At 41.8% G+C, this 26,295-nt stretch overlaps 6 protein-coding genes across 6 annotated transcripts; 4 read left to right on the forward strand and 2 right to left on the reverse strand.

The window, feature by feature from the left end:
- Positions 1-2,059: 2,059 nt before the first annotated feature.
- On the reverse strand, positions 2,060-2,317 carry F5891DRAFT_950356 (uncharacterized protein; the record flags this gene model as incomplete). Its single annotated transcript, XM_041374952.1, is given in 2 exon segments — positions 2,060-2,177; positions 2,193-2,317. Coding segments are annotated over 2 exon segments (243 nt in total), but the record flags the coding sequence as incomplete, so codon positions are not given.
- Positions 2,318-4,745: 2,428 nt separating this feature from the next.
- Positions 4,746-5,042, reverse strand: F5891DRAFT_950408 (uncharacterized protein; the record flags this gene model as incomplete). Its single annotated transcript, XM_041374964.1, has 1 exon — positions 4,746-5,042. A coding segment is annotated over one exon (297 nt), but the record flags the coding sequence as incomplete, so codon positions are not given.
- Positions 5,043-5,560: 518 nt separating this feature from the next.
- Positions 5,561-6,315, forward strand: F5891DRAFT_1187434 (uncharacterized protein; the record flags this gene model as incomplete). The annotated part of the gene is made up of 5 exons (XM_041366838.1): positions 5,561-5,620; positions 5,665-5,794; positions 5,880-5,987; positions 6,052-6,119; positions 6,178-6,315. The coding sequence occupies 5 exons, from the start codon at positions 5,561-5,563 to the stop codon at positions 6,313-6,315; spliced, it is 504 nt and encodes a 167-aa protein (XP_041227153.1).
- Positions 6,316-13,854: 7,539 nt separating this feature from the next.
- On the forward strand, positions 13,855-14,101 carry F5891DRAFT_1187435 (uncharacterized protein; the record flags this gene model as incomplete). The annotated part of the gene is made up of 2 exons (XM_041366839.1): positions 13,855-13,915; positions 13,959-14,101. The coding sequence occupies 2 exons, from the start codon at positions 13,855-13,857 to the stop codon at positions 14,099-14,101; spliced, it is 204 nt and encodes a 67-aa protein (XP_041227154.1).
- Positions 14,102-24,577: 10,476 nt separating this feature from the next.
- On the forward strand, positions 24,578-25,415 carry F5891DRAFT_1187437 (uncharacterized protein; the record flags this gene model as incomplete). The annotated part of the gene is made up of 3 exons (XM_041366840.1): positions 24,578-24,756; positions 24,808-25,049; positions 25,096-25,415. 3 exons carry the CDS (start codon positions 24,578-24,580, stop codon positions 25,413-25,415), a joined length of 741 nt encoding a protein of 246 aa, XP_041227155.1.
- A 39-nt stretch (positions 25,416-25,454) lies between these two features.
- On the forward strand, positions 25,455-25,986 carry F5891DRAFT_1187438 (uncharacterized protein; the record flags this gene model as incomplete). The annotated part of the gene is made up of 2 exons (XM_041366841.1): positions 25,455-25,653; positions 25,700-25,986. The coding sequence occupies 2 exons, from the start codon at positions 25,455-25,457 to the stop codon at positions 25,984-25,986; spliced, it is 486 nt and encodes a 161-aa protein (XP_041227156.1).
- Between the last annotated feature and the right edge of the window lie 309 nt (positions 25,987-26,295).

Consider the following 26,295-nt stretch of genomic DNA (forward strand, 5'->3'; position numbering starts at 1 on the left):
GAGATTAATGTCGATGGAGGGATTGCCATACACAGCAAATATGACATTGAGCCATGAGAGGGTGTCTTCCACAGTGGTCTCAACATTTTTGAGGAAGGCAGAGGTAATGTGACTCTTGCCTGCATAAGAGTTCAGTGTGCTAGCTAACCCAGATGGGCAATGGAACAGGAAATAATGTGCGTCTATTCTTCGGAACAAAAAAATTGAGCACTTGTGCACAGCATTTTGCACCATCGACCAATTTGCTGTTCTTTGCCTGCTCGAGTGATGGGATATTTTTCTCCAAGAAGTAAGTCATGCTCTAACAGATCTGCCAGATGATTGGTGGAAGGTGGATGGGGAGCTTGGAGATTATGAGTTGGCGGGTATGGAGCTTGGAAAGAGCGGGAGGAATTAGGCAAGGCCAGCCAGCCCTGAGCATGCACAGGTGCTGCCTGAGGCTGAGATTGGTGTCCATTGGCAAAGGAAAGCTGTGAGTCCACTCTGAAACAAGCACCTTCACTGCGGGGTACTCTGCTGGTAGAACGGTTGATCAAATGGTACAAACTTTCTGGGATAAAAAGGGCAGCGGATGCATCTGAATTCTCAGAGGAAGATGATTACTGTCAGGTATGGGAGGAGCATGTGGTCTGCGCAGGTTCTTGAAGTCTGCTGCCTCCCTCATATAACTGGTCCACACCATCTTGAAAAGGTGTGGGTAAAAGGGGCATTTGATGGAAAGCAATGTTAGCAGTATGATGGCTGATGAGAGTAGAAAGGCCATGAATCTGATGTCCTACTAAATTGATGAGGGCATGTGATGGTGTGCTAGCTTCAGGTTGGGCCTGGTCTTTCAGATGAGAGCCCGATGGGCTGCTGTAAAACTGTTGATGTTGCCTCACTGTGTGCTGTATATCAAGTAAGGGTCAGAGGGTTACAAAAAACAGAAAGAACACATACTGCATTGGAGAGACATATATCGCATAGCTCAGTTTTGAGCATGGACAGGCATGTCTGATCTATGCCATCCAAAAACAAGGAAATAGTCCTTTGACGGCAGGTGTGAAGAGATACAAAATCTACCATTACTTGCAGGTCAGGCCAAACATCCAGGAAGACAGATCACACAGCTGATCTCCGGACCATTTTCACAGAAGAGAAAGGGTGTTTCAACCCAGACACTGGAACACCTGAGGATGGCTGGTGGTGCAATATTTGCAAGTACATAAATTTCTGCACCATAAAATCTGCATTGTAGTAGACTGACATGTACCTTAGGGATGCAGGGCTGCCGGCTCATCAATTGTTTTTCAAAGGTAGTATTTCTACATGCTGTACAGATATTTTAAGGTGAGTATCCTCACTACCTGCAAACTTAATGCTGACTAACCCAATAATATAATAGGAATCTGAAGTGTCATTTCCTGGTCTACAAGAGCCAATGTGAGGCACAAGATATCATGCTGAATGAACGTGCTATTCCTACAAGTGTCCAAAACTCCAGCAAGCACCAGAAAACATTGGACATTGCCTCCTGCAGTATCCTTGCCCCAATCTTTCTGATAGTGCCATTCCTCACCGTACAAAAACCTGTGATAAGATACTCAAAAGAGCCAGACTTGCTGTCAAGATGATCAAGGACAAGCTCATGCACATTGACAGCAAAATATTGATTATGTTTGACTCCTGGACATCTCTCATAGGCGGCCCTTTCTTATCAGTCACAGCTCATTATATTGATGCTCCTGCTGACAAGCCCCAAGAGTGGGAGCTGAAGTCCGATCACCTTGCTTTCAGGTATATTGAAGGAAACCATGGTGGTGCCAACATTGGGCGCATTTTAATGGAGGTTATTGATGAGTATGGTGTTCAAAAAAACACCAGTATCTTCATCTTCATCATTCAATATGTTTGGCAGCACAACAGACTTTGGAAACCATTAGCCGGCCATGAGAACTAGTTAAGTGCTTTTCACCAAGTAAAATACAGATGTCTTGAATGGCTTCCTAGGAGTGGTGATGAAGAACAACTCAATTTAAACCCTTGATTGCATTAACTCAAATTAGCTATCCATTCACTTTCATGGAGACAGACATACTACAAGGGTGGTTCCAGCAGAGGTGACCAGCTGCTTGCTTCCTGGGTGTGGATTGGTAAGTGGTGATACATGTTCACTAGACTGCATTGCATTCACTGGACTGCATCATGTTCACTGGTTATGCAAAACCCAGTTGCAGTGCATGAATACATCACCCATGGAAATTTTCTTTGCTTTCAGTGAAGGAACCGTGGATTTGAATTTGAGTAGATCCGGATCTTTTTCAGCAGCTTGGAGCACATCATTGGGTTTCAAGTGTTACACAAGTGAACATGACAAACCACCCAACAGTTGAATAAGTTCTTGATGGCTAGGGTACTACCTTGTTCCCAGCACCTGGAGTACAGGATGTTTCATATTGTTGATGAGCAACACCCGGAGATGAAGACCTGTTGGCTGTAGGGAAGACAGGTTAACTTGGCCCTCAACAAAGTATGACCATGCTTCACCTCTATCTGCAACTGATCCCAGAGTTGACCTATAGCACTTTCATCAACCTCAATAGCTGGATCGGTGTCCCTAGCCAACTTGAATTTTCCAGATTCAAGTATATTGACATATTTCTTGAGGGTCCCTAGAACAATTCTTGACCATCTTACACCACGCAACTTGATCAGCAACCCAATTCCCATGTCCAATCAACGAGTAGCATATATCACATGCGTAAGCCCTGCTTACACTCACTACCACTTGCAACAAAGATATCAGGTGCAGAATCCAGGTCAATCACCATTGAGTATAGGTCAATGGCCTTATCGTAATCGCTTACAGCGAAGGCAGCCTCCCCACTGGCAGCACAGACTGCGCTGCATTCCTGTTTGAAATCTGAGAGGAATATAGGTGAGAATCATAGCCTGCATGACATGACTTGGCTCTAGACTCACCTTTGGACCAATCAAGGTAGTTGGCTTTGGTGATTGTGTCGCTCAAAGTCATCAGGCATTGGTATGATTTCACCGCATCTTGAAGTTTACTGGTTCAAAGGAGTGCATCAGTGTTTCTGGTGTGCCTGTCGCCACAACAACCTTAGGTCCCAGCCCAAGAGCTGGACAAGAGATTCAGTTATGAAAAGTGTCACATAGGCATCACCATGACATACCACCATCAAATCTTCACATACTTCATGAATGTCTGATTCCGATGATGAATCGGTGAAGTCAATAGCAGCAGTGAAATGGTCGGTGGCTTCGTCATAATGTACACCATCCAAGGCTTGGATCCCGAGTTGAGGGTGTAGATATGCCTGATGTGCAAGTTGTAAGGATGAGTACTGGAGCATGTCGGACAACCGGCAGCAAGCTCTTTGAGGAGCAGGTTTGCCTGGTCATGTTGATCTGTGTTGAAAAATGCGATGGCCTGAAAATGTGTGATGAGGGGAAGATTTTGCCAGACAAGTGTAGCACACCATACCATGATCAATAGCAGGAAATGAGTGATTTCTGAGTTGTGGTCCAGCGGTCAGCTGAGAGTCGATCCCAGTAAACCGGTAGGCAGACTCTCACAGATAGACATGCAGTTCTCAGAGAAGTTAAACCGATGCCCCCTTGATCAATACATCTTCTACGTCTGAAGCAATGTTGCCACCTAGACAACCCAGAATCACAGAAATAAGTCTCAGAGCATAACTGGCGCATCAGATATACATATGAAATAGGTTGAGACACCCCATAAGACCTGTCATCAATGACTTCATAGTCCCCAAGTCTTGGTCAGATGAAGAAGATGCAGCACATCACTGGAGTTTGCCACCAGGTGCGCTACGCCTCAACAAAAACAGCTCATCTTGACCCAGAATCAACCCACTCGAGAACACTGAGCATTCACATGATGACACCGGCAAGACAGCCTAAATGAGATATTAGCATGTAATTAGTGGTAGTCAGAGTGGACGATTTTGACGTGATTCAGCATGTGATTATGAGATGATTCGGAAATCGAAAATTGCATGAAAATTGCCATCCACTTTGAACACCCCACAACCAGAACAGATTCTCAATGCGATTCTCGTCGGATTCGTAAATTATTATATATGTATTACCTATGTTAGCTAGTTGAACTTCCACCATCGGAGTATTCTGGTTGTGGGAGAATTGGAAGTTCATATGGATCATCATCATTTGATCGATAGTGTGCTTGTGAAGGGCCAGCCTGATCGATGCGAGGCAATTGAGCCATGCGAAATTGATGCTCAAGCTCCAGCTTTCTCAAAGCATACTCAGTCTTCCTCCTCTCCTTCTCCGTCTCACATCTCTCCTTCTCCAGCTTGATCTGAGCCTTGGCTTTTGCTTTGACAACAGCAAGTGATGCCTTGGCCATGAGTGCATCAGCCCGTTTCTGCGCAGTCAGCTCTTCCTGCTCAGCCACTTTGGCATACCTGTCTAGGAATGATTTTGTCTTGGATGGTTTAGTGCTCATTGCAACCTTTAACTTCTTTGCAGGCTTGCAATCTTCGTCAGCAGGATCTTCGACCTTTGTTAGATGCTGATGTTTTGAAGGTTTCATGTCATCACCACTAGAGTCTTCTCCATCATGCTCTACATCAGACAATCCTGCAGGCTCGCTCTGTGACTCATAGAACTCTTCACCTGACTCATGTTGATATCTTCCTCACACTCAATGCCAGCTCCTGTTGTCCCCATCTCCTTGACATATATGAGTGTTTTTCGTTCTAAACTGCCAAAAGGGTCAGTATTAAAACATCGCAGAACCAAATGACGACATACATCTGCATTCGGTTTTTGATCTTTCGCACCCATGCTTGTCGCAAGGCTTTTTCTTTTGGGTTGCTGAGTACAATTTCGAACGCACTGCCATACTCCTCGTGGCCATCAAACAGAATCTTACAGAGTGCCCAGTGGTGTTCTGTTTTCTTTGCACCTCCTCCATTTTTAATTGACACATTTGCACCTGGTTCAGGGTATAAGCCCTTTCGGATGATGTCATCAGATGTCACGGCACTGATGAGGGACCAGGTCAAAAGTATCTGTCCAACTGATAGCTCAAGGTGAGTTATGTTTCATCTGTTTTCTGATATCTTTCACACACTCGATGTCAGGGACTTCCTCGTCATTATTTTTCTCGTTCTCGGCCTTCTTGATAGCCTCCATGGTATCTCCGACTTCGACTTTGGTACCCACTTGTGGCGCTTTTTTGACCTTTTTGACAGACGCTTTCTTACGAGCTTTCAGCGAAGATTGGACACCTTTTCCTTTGGGTGTCATGCTGCTCTAGTGCAGAGAGGGTGCTCACAGCTGCTTGCATGCAGGACAAGTATATTTAATTGGAAGAAATACAGCTGTTTACAGTCTGAAATCCGATTCAGAATTACCAGAAGCACCTCCAGAGGCGCTTCGACGATTCAGCACGATTCGACGTGAAATTTGATTCTCAGCATCCAAAATCGTTTTCTGAATCACATGCTGAATCACATCAAAATCGTCCACTCTGACTACCACTATTCTATAGTTGCAGAATTTTTGCCCAATGCGTACCATAGCAACCCCGAAGAACGCCACTTACTGGAGATCTACCAGAGGCCCCGAAGTAAGATGGAGGAAAGCATCATAGCTAACATAAATGAGGCCTAGGGCATTACCAGGTTCATCCTAGTCGGACCCATTAAACCAGGCGGGGTTGCCAGGTGCTGGTTGCCAGAAAGTTCGGGCTGCAAAGGAAAGGTCTGGGGCAATAGCGGGGAAGGCCCAGCAGCCGAGCTTGGTACGTCCTTCTCCATCTCATTTTGTATCTACTTGTTAACTTCAATCCAGATGGGTGACTATCAACATTGTCATCATTCTCGCAGGAGAACTACTCAAGAAACCAGTGAACTTTCCTGTGATGGGCCTCCACCATAGCGAAGTCGTCAAGGAATACAAACTTGCATGCGCCAAAGCCCTCGGTGAACTAGAAAGTGAGTCATTTCCTCATACTGATTATGGTGTCTTATGAAGCAGCTTATATCTATTGATGTCTAGCCTACAGTCCCCTTTCATACAGGAGCAGCCCTCAAACCCTTTTCACTCGTTTCAGACAACTTGAAAAAGTATACTCTTCTTCATCCAATAACCTTCTACATCTACTAACTATCACTCAATAATCAGATCTTCAAAGAAATCCCCAATTCAGGCATCAAAGTCATCATTGCAGGCTCATCCATCATCAACTTCGCCCTACACTACCTCAGTTGCTTCAATATCACTGTTCTCAAGGTCCACTCAAATTTGACCTTCACTGTGTAGCTTGTGTCGTCAATGCCACACCTCTTGTGCACATTAGCACACACTCCCCAGGGGAAGCCAGGCCATGTCGAGACGGCTCACTCTCGGTGGGGATGGGCACATGGAGAAGATGCGCACAGCAACAATTGTGCCTAGAGGGTGACAGCCAACCATCTCAACAATCTCAAGCGCCATAGCTAGTTCCTGGCGTAGATACAACAGAGCTGGAGCTAGGAAAGCGTGTTGAGGTATGCTGTCAGCTACTGACTTCAAGATTTTTGGCCCACTAGCCATAGAGCAGTGTGCGATCAAGACATCAGTATGATTGTTCCTGGGGTTTTATCATCTGCACCGGCTCCACCATCTGTACTGGCACCAATGTTGTCTGCATCAACACCGGAGAATGGTAGCCTGACAGTCTATTTGGAGTGTGAGGATGCGGTGTTTACTCTCATTCGACGATTCCAGCTGGCAAGTCCTCTCTTCATGTATTTTGCATAGACCACATATCTTATGGAAAGCCTAGTTAAGAGATATCAAGCTGGTCTGCAATATCAAAAGTTCCTTCGCTTCTCTCCTCACATCAACACAATATGCCCTGATCGGAATGATCAACCTCGTGACTTCACTACACCATTCAATAGATTGGCAACTTACTCTGGACTCTAGTCTGATCTCTTCTGGTCTCTCAGTAGGCTCTAGAAGCGGCCCACTTCAATCCCATCTTAACAGATTGTTGCGTATTGGAGTCAAATTTTGACTTCCCTGCATCTGATAAGAACAGCTAGTAATGGATGGTCTGTGAGACATGATGATTGTGGTGGAACGGGAAAAATGTCGAGGATTTCAAAAAATATGTATCATTCAGTTCTTCCACCAGGACTATTGGCATCCTCTTCCGACTATGGTATAGTAATGTCAACATATGTGTGATTGTGCTTGAATATACCTCAGGTGGCTTGGTTTGAAATGGCGGAGTGATGTGGGTCATATTGCACAGATTCAATGAGTTCAGATGCAGAGAGGATTTCCACATCTGTGACATGTGTGTGCCATGCTTCTTGAGATGGATTGAGGCGTGCAAGGCTATATGCACCCGTCACTCAATCTGGAATCTGACTTGAAACATTGTAGGAGTCAGTTGTGCCAATGGGCATGATGTGGTCCATTGTAGCTATGGGGTTGCACTGATAGAAAATATGGAATGAGCTGGGCATAATGTGATAACCATGATCTACCCAATCCACCCATAGAGTAGACAGTTGGATTCCCCCAACCTGGAATGTCACGATTAGATTTATATCCCTTGGCATCAACAATATTTCAATGGTGGGTCTATTCTTGTAATCATCGAATGTGTGTTGATCTTGGAGCCATCTCCTGCCTGAATATGCAGCTAGTGGTGGTGGTGCAATTTGACATGGAAATCACTTGTTGCTTCCTAAATCCCAGTCTTTCTCACTTGTCTGCGAGATGCTGAGGTAGATACAGATCTTTGGGAATCTGTAGTTCCACAGATGTTAAGTGGCATGTCCAGTTCCACTTCAATGTGTGTTCCAATCACATGAGGGGGGGATATTATTGCAATTCTGAGATCCAGTCAGTTGTTTGCTCTCTTTCAAAAGCTTGGTGAGGTTTTCCTTTCTCTCTGCAGGGAGGGCCATGCCAATTGGATTGTCACTGTCATTCCAATAATCTTCCGACTCATTCTGATCCAATGTGGCTTTGTTGTCATATTGCCATTATGTGATGGTTGTTGCATGTCCTTGTGGGGTAGAGAATGTTGACATGTTGAGCAGGTGGCACTGACAACTGTTAATTTATGCAGGAATGTCAGGCATTCTGCCTGATGGTAGCCATCCTGAATTGCATTGATGATGTCCTCATCTGGTACATCTTCATGTCTCCCCAATTGTCATGTGAGTTGTCCAAAAGCATGAGGAAGTCGCTACAGCTGAGCCTGATACGCCTAGCAATCATACTCAATATTTTGATGTGCAATATGTGGCCACATTGAACTTTGAGTACTGGATCATCTGTTATTTTTTCTGCAGCTCATAATGGACATCTTGGACATTGTCTAATTCAAAACTACTGGAAGGTGATCTACGAATGAACAGATTGTTGGAAGCTGCAAATTTAATGTTGCAGAAATTTGGCATGAAGTAGTCATGGCCTCACTTACTAGCAACTCTAGCACGAACAACACACTTTTTTGGCTGTCCCCAATGTCGCTGATTGGTATATGGACGTGTGCTCAGTTTTTCTTTGTTCACATATAGTTTGTTTTATGGTTGCCATTTTGGGTGACAGTGTTTACCTTTCCCTGATGGTGGTCCTTCACTGGGTTGCTGGTAGCACGAACAACTGGTGTATGATTTGGTCCTACATGCTGCAATGAGGACAGCTCATCCATGAAATAAATTTATTTCCTTGGTTCCTTTCCCTATGCTGGACATTATGTGTATTCATTTCAAATTTTAGTAGACCCACATTGTGCAATTCCCTTCCCAGCTGGTCATCCATGTAGGCGCCATGGCATATCTTTTAAATTGTCCTTCTGTCGACTGGTGCCTCTGTTGTCTATTGAATTTTCCTCGATATTTTCATCTCTATCCAGGCAACCATCTGTTGGGTTCCAATCTAGGATTCCAGAGGTCATGATCAGCTGAAGTCATATTCACTAGAAGACTGTCCATATGCTGCTATTACAAATAATTTGTAAATAGAATCACCTTGATGCCAAAGAAGATATTGAATATCTTTTGGGATAGAGTGCTGCTGCCATCCATAGGAGACTGCACTGACATCAGCTGGGCAGCTCACTCAAGCACACTTTGGAGGAGGCAAAATACAAGGCAAGAGGGTTCAGAGATGTGCAGGACCACATGGAAGCTTGAATACATGATGGAGAGTATACTTCACAACTCGCGAGCAAAGCTGCAGTCAAGTCATCAGGCAGCTCACAGATGTTCTCCATTGGGAGCCAAAGAAGAGGGCAAAAAAAGGTGTCAGGAGCAGCTTAGCATATTACGATAGAGGTGGGAACAAGTTTTGTTCAGACTAGAGTCCAGAGTAAGTTGCCAATCTATTGAATGGTGTAGTGAAGTTGTACAGTACCTAGAGTCCAGAGAAAGTTGCCAAAGAGGCAGGGAGCACTGGACTCTGGGATATGGGTGATGTTGTTCATTGAGATCAACTGCAATAATTTTGATGAATTTTTCAATTAGTCTTGTCGTATGCATAGGTGAATATGAACTTGTGCTCAGTGATCATGTTTCTGTTATTGATATTCACTGTGTGGAAGGTATGTGTATTGTTATTTTCATATTGTTGCACAATTGCATCAATATCCATGTATTATTTGTAGCCCATGCGACGACCATCTTGTCACAACATAATGCAGGAGATATTGAGCAACCCCAGAACCATTGAGGGCACTGTATACTTGGTGGACCATTAACATAGAGTTCTCAAAGACCAAAAATATTGTTTACATAGATGCAGTGAACATCCCAGTACATCCATATCTTAATATTATGGTGTGCTTATGCTGATCACAGATGCAGAATGCTCAGTCATCCACAGGCTCAGCTCACAAAGTCACTTCCTAGATCTCATCAGAACCAAGGTTTGTCAAAGCCTGGTCGACCAATCATGTTTGCTGCCAGAAGGCCTGCAATAAAGCAATAGCCACCAACGTGTCTCTGAAGTTGACATTCAACCATTATATATGTTCATAATTTTGAGAACATGCTGTGTGAATCTATGACGGACATGTGATACCCTTTTGCATATTTTGCATTGCAGGCACATATTCTTCAGCTTTGTCTCTACCCAGTGTTGTCCAAAGTATTGTTTTCCATGAACATGAAAAATCATGTTGTACACTGTGCTTGACACTGCATGTTCGAACACCAGTATATATCCAGGCCCCACAGACAGCCATCCTTGCTGTGAGAGTATGCCAATACCCTTGCATCCACCATGCAGTTCCGCTCGCTGTTAGGACCATTGTTCATAATCGCAAATGAGATATACACTGGAGATTGGTTGAGAGCATGTCTGTCCTCTTCAAATGACTCTTCCATCACATCCCAGTTACTTTCTGGCCTGACCTTGTCAATGGTTGGGCATTGTCCACACACATTGAAATATCATCTACAGGTGCTGGATTTAATGCTCTAAAAAACTTTGCATTCAACATCTTTGCAGCAGCAGAGATGGTATGTGGCTTCAGACAATAAATAACCTGGTTTCTCATGCATGAGAATTTTGCAAATGATTATATTAGTCATGATCAGTAGTGTTCAATCATCATTATTTATAATTCAACACCTGCAATATAATGTTTACAGAGATATTATGGCCCTGTACCTTGCTCAGAATGTCCATCGAAATTACAATATAATCCTCATGCACATCTTTGAGGTAGGTCATTGAATATGCTTTATTCTTGTGATGTGATCTAATTGAGGTTTACTGGTGAATGGCACAACTACGACGATAATACTCTGCCTGCTCATGCCCCCAAACAATTTCACCATGCTCAAGGTGATTTAAAGTCATTCTGTGTTTAAGGATATCTTGACTTGTGGACATTTTGCTTCATTAAGAGGAGAGATGTTGGACTATAATAGGGAATTTCTTGTGGAGATGTGGGTAAAGAATATAGTCCCATTCAAGTACCATCATAATGTGTATGCAACCATTGATGTGATTGATGGGTGCTTGTGATATGAAATTATATCTACGAGTAAATGAAGATGTTGATGTTCATCACACAGTGGACACTATACCTACACATGAAGAAGAAGCCCTGAGTAACTACAACTGTTGTATCAGTTTTACATAAGCACAGAATTGTTTTAAACTGTATTGTGTGATGATACAAAGATTTGAGAGAGGGAACACTGGTAGTAAGAAAAGACTTGCTGAATGAGATGAGATGCACATCTGTATTTCTATGGTATCTCAGTGCATGTGCACTCCAGGACCTCCTGAATGTGCATCTTCTGCTGCTCCAATTCGTCATTGAGCTGGTCCCTCACCAGTTGACTCTCTGATACCTCAACTCAACCTAGACGCTTGACCTTGAAATCCATTGCTTCTATGATCTCTAATAGTCCACAAGTATATTGAGCCATCAAAGCATTTGGGCTTGGGGATCATAGATTCATAATGTCGTCATCCTATGTATGATGTTCATAGTAATTATGAGAGCATAAAGTGTGACATATGGACGTACAATATCTGGTGCTGTCTCCATCCATATATAATATTGAACATGCTCAAATGCTCTAGATGATGTAGGGAGATCTTCACAATGATGTTTGTTGTAATGATTAGACATAGCAATGAATAACTTTGAAATCTTGATGTAGATCGTCAATGAATGATCAAGCGTCAGGACAACTAATGCATGATGAAAGCTCAAAGTGAACTATTTGTAAATGATTCTCACAGACCGTGTTTGTGACCATAGTACATCACATGTAATGAACGCCCCAGACATGAAAATGAGAATAAGACCATAACGAACAGGCCTAATGCACTATGAGCTCTGGTCTAATTCCTGTTAATGGATTACAGCTGCGATTAAAACATGAAGGACTACTTTTACATTCATCCAGTCTGCCATTTATGTGACCAAATATATCCATATGACATGGCCACTAATTCATCTTGCAGCATTTTCTTGGTGTCGTATGCTGAGGTTCGTACCGCGCACTCTTTTGACTCTATTTTTCTGTCTAAATAAGCAATTATTACAAAGAAAACAAACTGAAAACGATCATTTCAGTGCCATCAAAATGCTATATTAAATGTGATCCTTTGGCCTTTGTTACAGAATGGTATAGATGACCATATTGATGCAAGGCGAAGTCAGTCAACCATCCCATGTCATATTATCCTATTTGGAAGATAATCAAAGGATATAATGGTTAATTATTCTTTGATAACAGTCAAGAGCAGAGTTAGTTTCAGACCAAATATGCGATGAGTGATGACAGTGTGTGTTTGATTCTCATCAATCTCTCCTTGTACTGAACCAAGCATCATAGGTGTTACGCACTCAAATAGATCTGTTATGCAGAGCCCTAAGAGGGGCGTCGTCTGCTAATGTTCGTGACGTAACTGGAAGGGTCCGGTGTAGCGACTGAGACTGGCGACGACGAGTCGGCAGATATCAGAGACGCGTGTGTCACGTGACTTCTAAGACGGATGTCTTCAAAGTCACTGACATTCTCAAAGTAAGGACAGTCTTGTCCGAACGATGAGGTAGTCGATCGAGGTAGACTTAGGCACGATGAGCACCTAAGAAAAGATACTAGAGACTGAAGCTGAGGGGGCTTCAGAGGGAAGTATGTTCGAGGGAAGATTGAGTAGATTCAAGTTAGGGAATCTAGTACAGAGTGACCAACTACTTATACTAAGTGCAAAGGGTTAAGGGCAAGGCTACCGTACTGTAGGTAAGGGCAAAGGGGAAACGGAAAGGGTATAGGTACGCTGGTAGCAGAGCCTGATTAGTGATGTGAGGTCGAATGCGGAATGAGACTGAGAAACGTTGGAACGAGCCAACGGTAAATGATACAATGCGCAGCACGCATGAGTCAGAGGAAAGATAAGACAAGATAAGGAAAGCCACATTGGTGGCATGAGTCAGAATGAGTCATAGCCCGAAGGCACGTGCGCACGTTGGTGCGATAGGAGGGGGATGAGGGATGGGAACGGTCCCGAGGATCTGGTCAACGGATAGTCGGTAGAGAAGTACGAGCCGGAGGCATACGAGGGCGAGGACGAAGGGGAAAAATGATAGGGGGGCCATGTAGCCGATGTTACTTGTAACAATAGGCTCCTCGACTAGTATTTGAGCATATAAGAAGAGCACAAGAGCATCAGATACTGGATGAAAAGGATCAAGATGAATTTTTGAAGGAGCATACACAATATACTTTCAACTGTCGGGTCTGAGTTATTTTGACCATGTTCAAATATCTCTCATTTATCACACACATAGCTTTCTTCTAGGTGAATTTCTTGAACATCTCATATGCTTGCTGATGACTTCTGCCAGAGATGATGATATCACTGTTCAACATATAACACTGAATCCTGTGCTTCATCTAAGATCGCACAACAGCATCTTGGAGGTATGTATACTATAGATCTACAACAGTATTTGACTCAATTGATACACTCTCCAGATATCATACATCAAATCTCAGCTAGGCAACAGGCAACAGGGACCAGAACACACATAACATGATATCTGAATTTCCTGCATCATATTATTTTACGTCTCCTTTGACATTGCAACAAAAATATCAAGATTCCTAAAGAATGATTCAAGTGTTTTTGCCAAGTGTCTTTTGAAGGATTTCATTAACTTAAGACCTGCCAAATTTACACCACACCCTAATTGTTGGAGTCATCATATGGTAAGTTTCAAGTTAAGGTTGAGAATTTTAACTCAAGTTTTCGCTACTAACTAGTACTAAGCTATTTTAGACTCATATTAGCGCACCAACAGACCCTTTTGTTCTTCCTGCACCACCAATGGTCCAGCCTCTATCTGGACAGGACTTGAAGTTTCCAGATCCTCTGTCTCCCACTCCAGGTGTGAAACTCTCCAAGATCAGTACTGATGTGCGAGAACACAGGCACTGAATGGCAATCAGTCCTCGATGTTACCAAACATGGTGAGAATATACATAGGAAGCAGACTGAGGCTGTCATTGAGAAAATGAAGGCCTATACTGCTGTTCTCAGGAAATATTCTGAGTGCTACTTGGAGGCAGTATAGATGCTTACTTCATTGGCCGTTAGCTTCTGGCACAACATGTTCACTATTGTGACCTACTATGTACATCATATAGCATTTGTATATACCTGTGTATACTTCATATAATTTTGAATATTTTTGCCATGTTTGATGTTGGTTGTGCATTGTACAACACCCCAAATTCCAGATCAACATGCAAGCACAGTTCATGAACTGACTTTCTTTTTAACATCAGTTTATCTTGCAAGGGGAAGATGCATATCTCTGTTTTAATACTGGGTCTGAAGGAGCATGTGTTGTAAATCTTGTGTCACACGCTAATCTCACACTGGGTGTGGGATCTATCTTTTCCGCCAGAAAAAACAGGAAACTTTTTGAAAGAAAAGGGCAAAATTTATCCCTCATTTAATCTGTCAAAAAGTTATAAAACAAAATTATAATGGTTTTCCAACTTACCTCTCACACAAATCATGAATAAATCAAAATTTTATTATCTCAATTTTCTCATTATATCTCACATTAAAATTGTAAAATAATGTTCACATGTGTGGCCAAACAAAATTCTGGACAAATTGGAAGCAACACAGGTTATGATGTGTCTCAAAAGTGTGTTTGAGAAAAATTGAATGGAAACACACAAATTTAGGTTGGAATTTGTCTGGTGGAAAAGAGCAGAAAAAATTAAGACTCCACAACCATTTCAATGTCTCCAGTGTTTGTCTGGCAGAAAATTCAGAACAACATTGTGACCAGCTGTCACAATAAGCATAAGATGTTTTCAACAGAAAAGTAAGAAACAAATTGGGAACAGAATATTCCAATATATTCAAAATTTGTACATCTGAAAAAAGTTAAAACCATTGAAATGGAGAAATTTTGTATGTTATATGACATGAGTACTCGAATTGCCAATTGCCAATGGCTATTTGCTATTTGCTATTCACTATTTGCCATTTGCCATTTGCCATTCACCAATTGCCAGACTAACTCGAGACTTTGTCAGACTATTGGAATAATTCAGGACTTAGTCAAACTAATCAGGACTAACTCGGGACTTTCTCAGACTAACTTGAGACTTTGTCAGACTAACACAGGGACTTAGTCAGACTATTGGAATAATTTGAGACTTTGTCAGACTAACTCAGGACTTAGTCAGACTAATCAGGACTAACTTGGGAGTTTGTCTGACTGACTCGGGACTTAGTCAGAAATAATTCAGGACTTAGTCAGACATAGTCCCATCAGACAATAATAAAATTTTGATTTATTCATGATTTGTGTGAGAGATAAGTCGCCTAGGCCATCATCTGCAGGCGGCACACTCAAGTAGCACACATAGACGTCTGGAGGAGAAGGGAGAAACGAGGAGAAATACAAGGGGGGGAGCCTCAACATCTAAGGAACTACCAGTCACCAAGGCCATCATCTGCAGGCAGGACGCTCAAGTAGCACACAAAGACATGATGGGAGAAACGAGGAAAAATACAAGGGGGGGGGACAAAACGAAGCGTGAGAGCCGTACCACCGCAGATAAACTGAGGCTGGAACTGATTTATCGGACTTACGGAGTCGGGGATGGTGCTCACCACTGCTATGGTTGTAATTTCTAATATATACTTCATGGTATATTGTTTAATCCAATATATCTCTTAATGCTTTCAACTTATTCAGTTTCACCTTTGCTATATTTTTTCTATCTTCTGCTTCTCTAGTATGTTTTATCTAGAAGTAGCTTTGCTCTCACAGATAGTGTATGTAGTGCTGTCTTTGGCATGAGTAAGCTGATTATTCCACATCCTGTGGTTTAGGTTGAGCTTGACCTAGTCTATATTTTCTCTCAGAAGCTGCTAATTCTCCAGATACTAGTACTCCTCTGAAAGCTCTTTATAATCATAGAGCCTATTCTTCACTAGTGAATCATTAGTCTTAAGGTGCTTCATATCCAAAGGCTATTCATGAGCTTGTGTACAGGTTCCACAAGAGATTGCTGATATTGATATCTCAGAAATGATCTTCTGTCTTGGTCTTCTTATCTAATACAAGTGAGAACTTGTTGACTCCATACTAAATACAGCTACATACTTTTTTTGGTGCTTGGTCATGTTCTAATATAGCACTTGGTTTCTAACAGATCTATAGGGCTCTTGCTATGTGTGTTTACGATATATTGTAGTTAGAGAGGGGTGTGACATGTGTGTATTAAATAGACTATAAATGAAGTTTAAGACCAAAGTATATCTAGGTATAGATGAATTATCTCCCACTCAAATTTCTTAATACCTCTTATCTTATTTAATCTCATGTCACTAACTAACCATAATCTTGTATTATCCACACATCACTTGCTCTTATGAAGTACTGATGTTTTGTTTCCTTATTCCACTGTGCAGTATTCTACATAATATAATTGGTTATATGCTGATTTCAATTAGCTTAATGACCTGCTAGACTTAGCTAATCTTATCAAACTTGGCCAAGTCTTTTAAAGTTTCTCAGAAAGATTATGGGTTTCCTAATTTAATCTGAGATTGTGAACTAATATTAAAGACCAGTTAGATAATGCCTTAAGCTTATAATTGACTTTCTTCTTATTCTGAATGACAGAAATGGGGGCCATAGAGGTAGCAGTAAGTGAATGTGGTAGCCTATAATAGATATGGTAATAAAAGTTAACATAACAAGAAAATATAAGGAAATGACTCACCAAAGTCATATAAATTTTGTGTATTAAGTTTTTTAACAGCCAGGATATCTTCTGCTATTTGTGACTTTTGACAAGTTGCAAGGTCTTCTTCATGCCTGGTTCAACACATTGTTTATGTACTTAGAAGATAATATAATTGCAACAAAGAAATTTGGTGTTAAATAGGATATAGTATTAAGATATAAATGTTTAGAGAGAAAATTTGGACACCAAGTGTGAATGGCACATGTTTAGGAAACAGCTATCCTCACAATATTCATTCAAAAAGTATACTTTTCAACACTCTTGGGAGCAAAAAATCCTCAAGATCCACCTACATGATTTCATAATACAAGATATTAGTTTAAGTAGCAGCCTTCATGCATTTTATTAAAGATAAGTTTCCTCAGATTCATGGGCTATTATTGTAGAGAAAATTTATCTGATTTATATGCTCCAATCAACAAAAGCCTAGGAGTTCCAGCAGTGCATAATAGCTTACTGGCTTCTCATTATTGTGTCACATGATTTCCAACCAAGTGTTTGTGAGAGTTAGTGCTCGTGTGATGAGTTTAGGGCAAGCGAGGTCCTCCAGCTCAATGCTCAGAGGACCTGCGATCAATTTTAGTACTCGAGAGTGACAGCTCATACAAGAAAACGGAGAGTACATATACTAGAAACTAGAATAAATGTCGTCGCAGTCTCCGCAAATCACTAAAATACAAGTCACCGGACGAGAGATGACTGAAAAATGACCAAAAGATGACCGAGAACCAAATAGGTGACTGAAACGACCAAAAGACGACAGGGAACTGAATAGGTGAGATAAAATGACTTGGAACAGAAGAAACATTGAGTCTTTTGACTTGACCAAACGCTAGAGGGCTATTTTATATATATATACAATCAGACACAGCAAACCAAACTGAAACGAGCTGTTAACTCAGAGACTAAGGGTTTTGAGAACCATATATTAGAAGGTGAAGCAGATATGGGTGCTTGCGAATGTATTTCTGGAATTCATCCGAAGACCAGCATCCCGCTGCCTGTATCAGTGCAGGCGTGACGCCAGCTGCTGCGAGAGCAGTTGCTCTGCCGGCATGCATTGAATGTCCTGAAATTGAATGACCGAAGAAGCGTCGCAGGTAATGCATGAACCAGGCTCACATAGGGATTGTCACCGTTGATGTGAGCCACAGGTGAGGATGGTATGGGAACATAGTATCCTTGGCAGTAACATACCGTCGCAGTAAAGCGAGAGGATCCACTATTCCTCCTGCTTCTCCCAACAGCAGAATCTCACATCTGGCACCTAAAGTGCTGCTCTTGTGATGAGGCAGGGTGTACTTTGCTGACGAATTCATCAGCGTCAACAAATACTACAACACTACCTTCCGATAAGACTGATGTTTCTTGGTGTTCGGCCAACATAACTCTGCCAAATGTTGCAGAGTTTTGAATGTGGTGACAAGTAATGCCATGAACAAGGTGTTGTCGTAGGTAGGATTTAGCGTGAAGGTGCATGATACATGCGTGAGGTCTTCGAGTGTCAATGGCTGTTTGCGTTGGACAGGTTTGGATAAGTGATGTTTGCACCCTTTAAGGGTGCATGTTATGAGGAATGACACTCGAACCGAACGTACTCATGGAAAGTGAGGTTCGAGCTGATTAACGATTCCAGAGAGATAAGAGTCGACCAAACAAGGTTCAATATGATGACAGAGCCAGACAATGAAGAAGGAGAGTGTGTCCTCCGTTGGTTCAACTGCCCTGCTATGGAGACGACAAAAGTTAAGGTAAGAATTAAGATGCGAATCATATGCCAATGAAGTAGTGGCTTCGAGGACAGACCCCAAAGCCAGCGAACGTTCGAGCTGCAAATGTTCAAGTGACCAGGCTTCCCGGATGGGTTGCCTGGTCGTAGTCGGACAAGGGATCATTTTTTCCCTCCCCCCAGCGCGTCTCGAGGGGGTTCAAAGTCAAAGATTTGAGCTGAGGGAATAAGTTTTCTGATGAGCTCATTATGAAAGCATGATAAAGTGTTCACAGTGATGTTTTGGTGACCTGGGATGTGCTCTACACGAAGATCAACCTTGTGAGTGATTAACATATTGACGGAACCAAGTGACAAGGAGTTATAGGCAGGCTTTACACGAAGCGAATCAAACATGGCTACAGTGTTGGTGTTATTGGAGTAGATGAGTAGTTTAGATGGGGTTTCAGTGCATATTGCGCACAGTGTGAATGGCCGAGCATACTGCCAACACCTCGAAGAAGAAGATAGTGTTGAGAGGGGCAGCAGATGGTAATGGACACTGGCAACCGAAGTGGTCGTCTAGAAACCACAGACCTAAACCAACGCCCGAAGCATCAGTGTAAGCTATGACGACGTCATCACTATGCGGATCGAAATCAAGACACCTGAACAGGTACAGTCCGTCTGCACACTCGATATGATCTGCGAGCCAAAGGAGTTCATATATCAATGCATTATTGACATGAATTTGAGCGAAACCATTAGACTTTCCATGAATCTTGTCATATAAAACCAACAGACCCGGTTTCAGTAACGGGAAAACATTGAAACTCCACTTGCACCACCCCACTAGACGTTGAAACTCACGAAGCGACCATCTATGGTTCTTCTGTGTGAATTGACGAAGCTCCTTCACGAGTTCGGCCTTTTTGTGAGCAGGTTGAGTAACCTGCATAGCGTTGGGATTGACATCGAATCCGATGACAGTTAGAGGAGCGCTGAATACCTGTTTTGCGCGCTCGTGAGGTAAACCAATGGAGTCCCATAGTTGGAGAAGGCGAGTTTGTTTTGCGGGGAAAAGGCAGTCATAAGGCATGTAATATAGCATGCATCCAGCGATCTTGAACGAGAACGAATCGTCCATATAAGTTTTGAGGGCATCAATAAGCATGCAATGGATGGCAATCCAAGCAACCAACAACATAAACGAAATCCAAATTTTGGGGGATCTGTATCCCCCAAAGTTGTTGTATACCAGTAGCAATTACATTTGAGCAAATCATATTGGGATAAGATGTTGTGAATAATATCTAGTAAGATAGAAAGCTATACCAGGTTCATGAGATGGTTGAGTGTGATTTTGCAGAGGATGATGTGAGTTCATTTTTGTTTTCTTATAAATTCTTTAAAGGTTAGGGTTGCTAGAGTTACAATCTTTTTAACTGCAGGGATATCACTAGTAGACACTAGCTTAAAGATAGCACAAGAAGTACCCTTCTACCTCAGCTAAATGTTACCTTCCACTTGATAATTTCACCTTCCCTATATTTGTCATTATTGATACAGCATTTACATTACCTATCAAAAAACATATAGATGATGTCTTTTTAGAAAATACAACATCCTTAGTGTCTAACTCTGAAGATTAGTAATGTTGGTATGTAATGCTATTGCACCTCTACACAGGCGATCAGCTGTTATGGGTTGACATCACCCAGCAATACATCACACATAATCCTCTAGGCCCTCACTCAGATTCTGGCTTTACTTATGGTTATTAACTCAATGATCAAGACACTTATTAGACTTAATCAGCATGGCTCCTGCTCTAGCCATAGCTGTCTTATGCCTACCATCTTATAGTCCCACTACCTCTGGCAAGTTTAATAAGTTCAACTCAGGTTACAAGCCACCACTCATCATAGGCCCTACACCAGCACTGACAAGGTAGTCATAGGCCAGCTACTATGATGTACGGTCCTCATCACTGCAGGGCTTTGATTATGGGCTAGCCATAGCTGATCAGAGTCAATTGTACTAGCAGTCATTGCCCTCTTAGCAAGGCCTGCCTCAGCCTATTATTCCTACCTCATATCCCAGTATTTATACTATCAGTTAGGTCTACAGTGTTTTTTTACTATCTGGCAGCCTCCTTCTAGCCCAACCGCCCACACAAGCTTACCCCTCCTTGGACCAACTCACCAGACTGACAATGCCTCAACAAAGAATTAGTAGTACTGGCTGGCATTAAGTACTCATTTCTGAATACTTGCTTGACTAATAGTGCATGATTCACATTTTGTTTTCTGGCAATATCAGGTGTGCTTCTACATGGCCTGACAACCATAAAATGAGTACATGAATTTGCCTCAGACTCTTACAGAAGAAAGATTTGTGCTGCCTAGTGTTGATGTCCATTGTGGTCATAAGATGTGTCAAGTGAGTATTATGTGGGATATACTATGTCGATACGGATACACCCTTTCCATCTTCCTCTAATGTATCTAATATATTAATATCTCATTTACAGATAGACACACCCAAACCACTACACTGATGTGGTGGCCCATGCCTCAGTTGTGAGATTCATTAAGTTTGGACACAGGATACTGGACCCTTTCCTATGAACAAATGTTCCAAGGAAGACTGCAAATAATATGTACCAGTAATGCGCGACTTTGCTCACTACAAAGAAGTGGAGGTCAGACCTTAAGTATTATAAAAACCAGAGCAGGAAAATACATACCCATACCAAAAAAGAATGTTGCCTCTTGTTTGAATAGATAATCTCATATATATCATTTGTACTATTATGTATATTAGAAGAGTGACTATGTTTGAATGCTCCCAATGTAAACTGATATTGAATTGTGAATGTTCACATGATATGTTTCATACATGTACCACCATATCACTCTAGCAGGTGGAATTTCACTTGGACTTCCATCTTGACTTGAGGACTGAATTTTCAAGACCAGCGACTATATTCACAACTGGGATAAAAATATATTTGAGGACTATTACAACTATGAGGACTTACTACATACAACTTTAAGGACACTTTGAAGACTATTACGACTTTGAGGACTTACTATATATGACTTTAAGGACACTTTGAGGACTATTATGACTCTACTATGACTTTAACGATACTTTGAAGACCATTATGACTTTGAGCACTTTAAGCACATAGTGGGAATTTGACTTGATATGACTCTGAGGACACTTTTGGGACTATACTTACTATTATTGGACTTCCAAGACTGGTGACTACTTATGTTCATACTAACTAGTTATGACCAGTCTAATTATGATAATCAAACTGTTACGACTTTGAAGATACAGTCATACTTCCAAGACCTACCTACCATATTCACACCTTCCTTACTAAGCTTCTGTGGATCAACTTCTCCTGTAAAATCCATCCTTCAGATCCATGACATTATCTAATGTCCACTGCTGGTTGAAGCACACAATTGCACAAATTCTATGTCTCTCCTTACCTGATGTCTGTGAATGATCTAAATCCATCTATTTGACTCCACTGCTCATACCTCTTTCCTTGCAACTTTCCTCTCATCTTGACTTTGCAAAGCTCGTAACATTATGAGCTTATATCCAACCTAACACTTAGCTGTATCTTAATTAAGGAAATTCCTGGTTGATATACAATGCTACAGCAAAACTAACTAGATAAGAAGCCAAAGCTTCAGTACACTAATCTTTCCAATTCCAATATAACCGAGGAGGAAAAGCAACATGAACATCAAAGAAGATGGCTTGCCAATGAGAAGCTTGATTTTGCAAGGGCACAAGAGATTAAGAATAACAACACAGCAAACAAGCGAGCATGACAAAAGCAGAAGGAGAAGGCCAACCAAACCACTATCATTGGCTCTTAAGTCCACAAAAAGTCAGAAACCATTGATTGGTCTGATGGATCTATGACTGTACTACCATGCATTATGAGGGATGGGGTTAACAAATGCAAAGAAGATGCCGACATAGCGTCTTTCTTTGTGTCCATTCCAGAATCACTTCCCAAGATGTCTAAGAACATTGTAAACTTACAGTACAAGGACTGGCTGCATGAAGAGCCAACAGCTGTGTGAGGAGATCTCTGCGGCAATTTGCATAAACAAAGCCATTGTGATTTGGAAAATAAGCACACCAAAGCCTGCCTGTAATGTTGGATCTGGACTACCTAGAAGATCATGGTATGTCAGACTTAATGTACATTATCATACATGATAAGTCTATTTTATATATTTATTACATGATCTAATGACATTACAACAGACACTGAACAATGGATGAAGCATTTTATGTATTCTCATCAGCATGCAACTCTCAAAGAGTTCGTGAAAAACATACACGATCCTAATAAGATCCAGTGTATTCTTGACATTATGTTCCAGTATCTTTGTTTGCCACCAGAGGGCATTTTTATAATTATGAAACAATGCATCTAACGGAGCTTTCCCAATACATAGACCATAAGCAAGGAAGGACCCTAATGAACCAAGCACATGAGCACTCTCTGGAAACGTTCCAGCGAATGGTAATTAAATTACCATGCATATCAATGTTACACCAGTGAGTCTATTTCTACTTGCGCTATATTAGACACCTTTAACATCAGTTTTAAGACTTGTACAGTAGGCCCCTGATCGTGCTCTGCATCATGGTTTTGGATTGCAACAAATATGTTGCTGCTGGCACTGAAAATCCAAAGCTCAAAACTATCACCACCAAACCAGTGCAAGACATTGCCAACACAATCATAAAGCATTTCTGGAAGGACCTCAAGAATGCAACGAATGTATATCAAAAGAAGCAACAATGTCCTCAAAGTCAAACTGGTAGGTATACTCCCCTCAAAGTTGTAATGGTCTTCAAAGTGTCCTTAAAGTTGAGATATATACTCAAAGTAATTGAATAGTCCTCAAAGTACATAGTACATAGTAATCCATGAAAATACCTACTACATACTATGTTGTCTTGACAGCTGTGACTTTGAGCACTATATATAGAGTCCTGGGAGTATTTACTATATATGGGCAAAAAGTTCAACTCCAATGTTGAACCAATGTTTGATGCATATGTAACACCAACTTCAACATCTGAGGAATCAACACTCACTCGCCACCACATTAAACCTTTTCCTTGAAATTTGAGGAAGATGTCTGTTCCCCACTCGAAAATACACGAACTACTACTTCTAGGAAATACATGGACTACCTATTTGCATCCAATCCATTTCTTTCGCCCAGGCCATAATCTATCTTGCACGCCATACCAGCATTCCAACTGCTCATGCCACCACTTTCTGCTTCATGACTCCCCACTTAGTAAGCCTGTCTACACAACATGCCTCCTATATTTACAGTCTGACTTTGTTATCCTTTTTCTCTGTCTTGGTGTCTCATTGAGCCTTCGTTGCTTTCATCCTTACTTCTATCATGCCTCTCAATGCCCCCATGATCTTCTGACTACACACTCATAATCATCAGCAACTGAACAGAGCTGGCTTACCACATCACTCTTCCCCCATACTTTTACACTACTATGTTTATTAAGGCAGATGCCAGTAACAACAACATACATTGTCAATAGTGTCCTTTGTAAGACTAAGTCTTGTTAGTGTTATGTTGTTAGCCACTAGACAGAATTCACTTACCACTACAGGTGTAATGCAATTGCCATGACTATCATGGTCCAACTGTCTGTGGTATGCACCTATAGTGTAATCAAAAATTTGAGCAAATTCACCATCACTACCAATGAACTACTGAGTAACTCCAACTGTCAAGCAACAGAAATTTGCCAAGAATTGCCACTGAAATTAGTATTGTTACTGAAATGTGCCAGTTCATAAAAGTCTAACAGAGGAATCAAAGCTGACATACATCTTGCTTGTTTTGGCATAGCAGATGCTCAGTAAGTAGATTGCTTGGTTTTGCCAGAATTTGCAACTGATACTATCATTGCAAGTCTATTCATTGCTTCAAGATATACAGCCCCACCATTTCCACTAGTCGTTGTATGTAAATCAATCATGCAAGCTCAGTATGTCATGACCTTGCAGTCTTTCATTAATTCACTCAGCCAACAAGCATCACAAACCAGCCTGATAGATGCTCTCTTACAGTCTGAGGCTCTTCAGACCATATTTACACATTGCAAACAATTTTACCCTGTTGTGTATGGTAGGAATGTTGGAATATACCTTAGCTGGTGAGTACTACTTATTGTCTCTATCCTAATGATCATCTGACTGCAGTACAGGGAAGCGGCAATTCAACAAGTGAATGGATGGCAAATACGGAAGTTCAAGAAAACCAAGACATTTATTGAGGCCATTGAGTTCATGCTCACCAAAGAAAATGTATCCATGCCTGTCCTGCCAACATTCCTGCCACATGCTGCAATGTCTTGTGGGACACCTTCATGGTCAAATATACATGCTTCATTGAGGACAACGACGAGCTCAGTGCCAGCTTCATGCAAGCAGAAACGGAGTGTGACCAGTCAGCTAATATTTTTCTCTGTTTGGTCAATACTTACACTACACAGATGCTGCCGATGCTCTGAGCATGCTTTCACTCGACATTGAAGATGCACGCCAGCCACCCATCTCACAGCCCACCCAGCCCAAGCTGTGCATGATTTATCGTTATGTCAGATCACTTACTGGAATTGTTGGAGAAGAGTGTGGTCCACCTGACCCCAACATTCATGACAGTGAAGACTATCTTGGCCTGGCTGCAGAGAAGTACCTTGATGCTCACGGGTACAAGAGCAGCACCATTTTTCACATCCTACTTGGATTCAAGGAGGCATACTCTTCATTGGATTTTGTCAACTACATCTGCCCAATACCCTGCGCAAGTTAATGTGCCTAGGATGTTGTATGTCAACTTTGAAGAAAACATATGGCAAAATATGGTGTAGTCTGCGAGGGCTGGCCACTGCAGAAATTTTGCAGCCCTGGAGATATTGGCTCACACACTGAAGTCAAGGTACTTAATAGTGCATGGAAATTGAGGACTGTGAAGTTCCAGAAGATGTCAAAGGCTGAGTTTGAGCAGTGGGAAAAAGATAGGTTCCAGCAGAAATTGAATGTTCATTCACGTAAGTTTACATACGCTAGAAAGATTTTATTCTAACAACTGGAAAGCTCCCAAGCATTGCACCAATTCTACCGCACTGCACAGTCCATTAGAAGGCTCAAGCTCCGCAAACCCCACATCATCTCCACCTGCCATGATGGAGGTGCCTGCATCTGCGCTGCTTACCATCGAAATAATAAGTCTACCACTGGGAACACTTGTCAACATTATATCTGGTATAGGTGGTAAGGAAGTTGTAGGTAAAAAGAAAGCTAGGAAGACGTGCTCTGATAAGGGGAAAAAACGAGGCCCTAAACACTCACAAGCTACCAATGCCAATGCTCCAGCTGCTTGAATTTCTTGGTCAATTCTTACTGTTGATAATAGTTTGTTAAATCTATGTACTCAAGTGTGCTTCGAGTTGTCCTCCTCCAACCATTGTTTGACCCTTGTGCATCTATCCATACAAGCAGTAAGTCTAAGGACGTACGTGATGTCTGTGGTGATAGCAACTGACACATATCTTATATTGGCATAAGATCTTTCTGCATGCCAGTTCTTAGCTTCTATAGCATGGGTATGGTTGTTAGCAGCAGTCATTGTTTGATTCTGACCATAGCGACGAGGGACAGTGACAGGAGCACGACTCAGTAGCCAACCATCC

The sequence above is a fragment of the Suillus fuscotomentosus genome (genome assembly GCF_016647785.1).
Source record: "Suillus fuscotomentosus strain FC203 chromosome Unknown F5891scaffold_21, whole genome shotgun sequence".
In the NCBI taxonomy this organism is placed as follows: Eukaryota; Fungi; Basidiomycota; class Agaricomycetes; order Boletales; family Suillaceae; genus Suillus; species Suillus fuscotomentosus.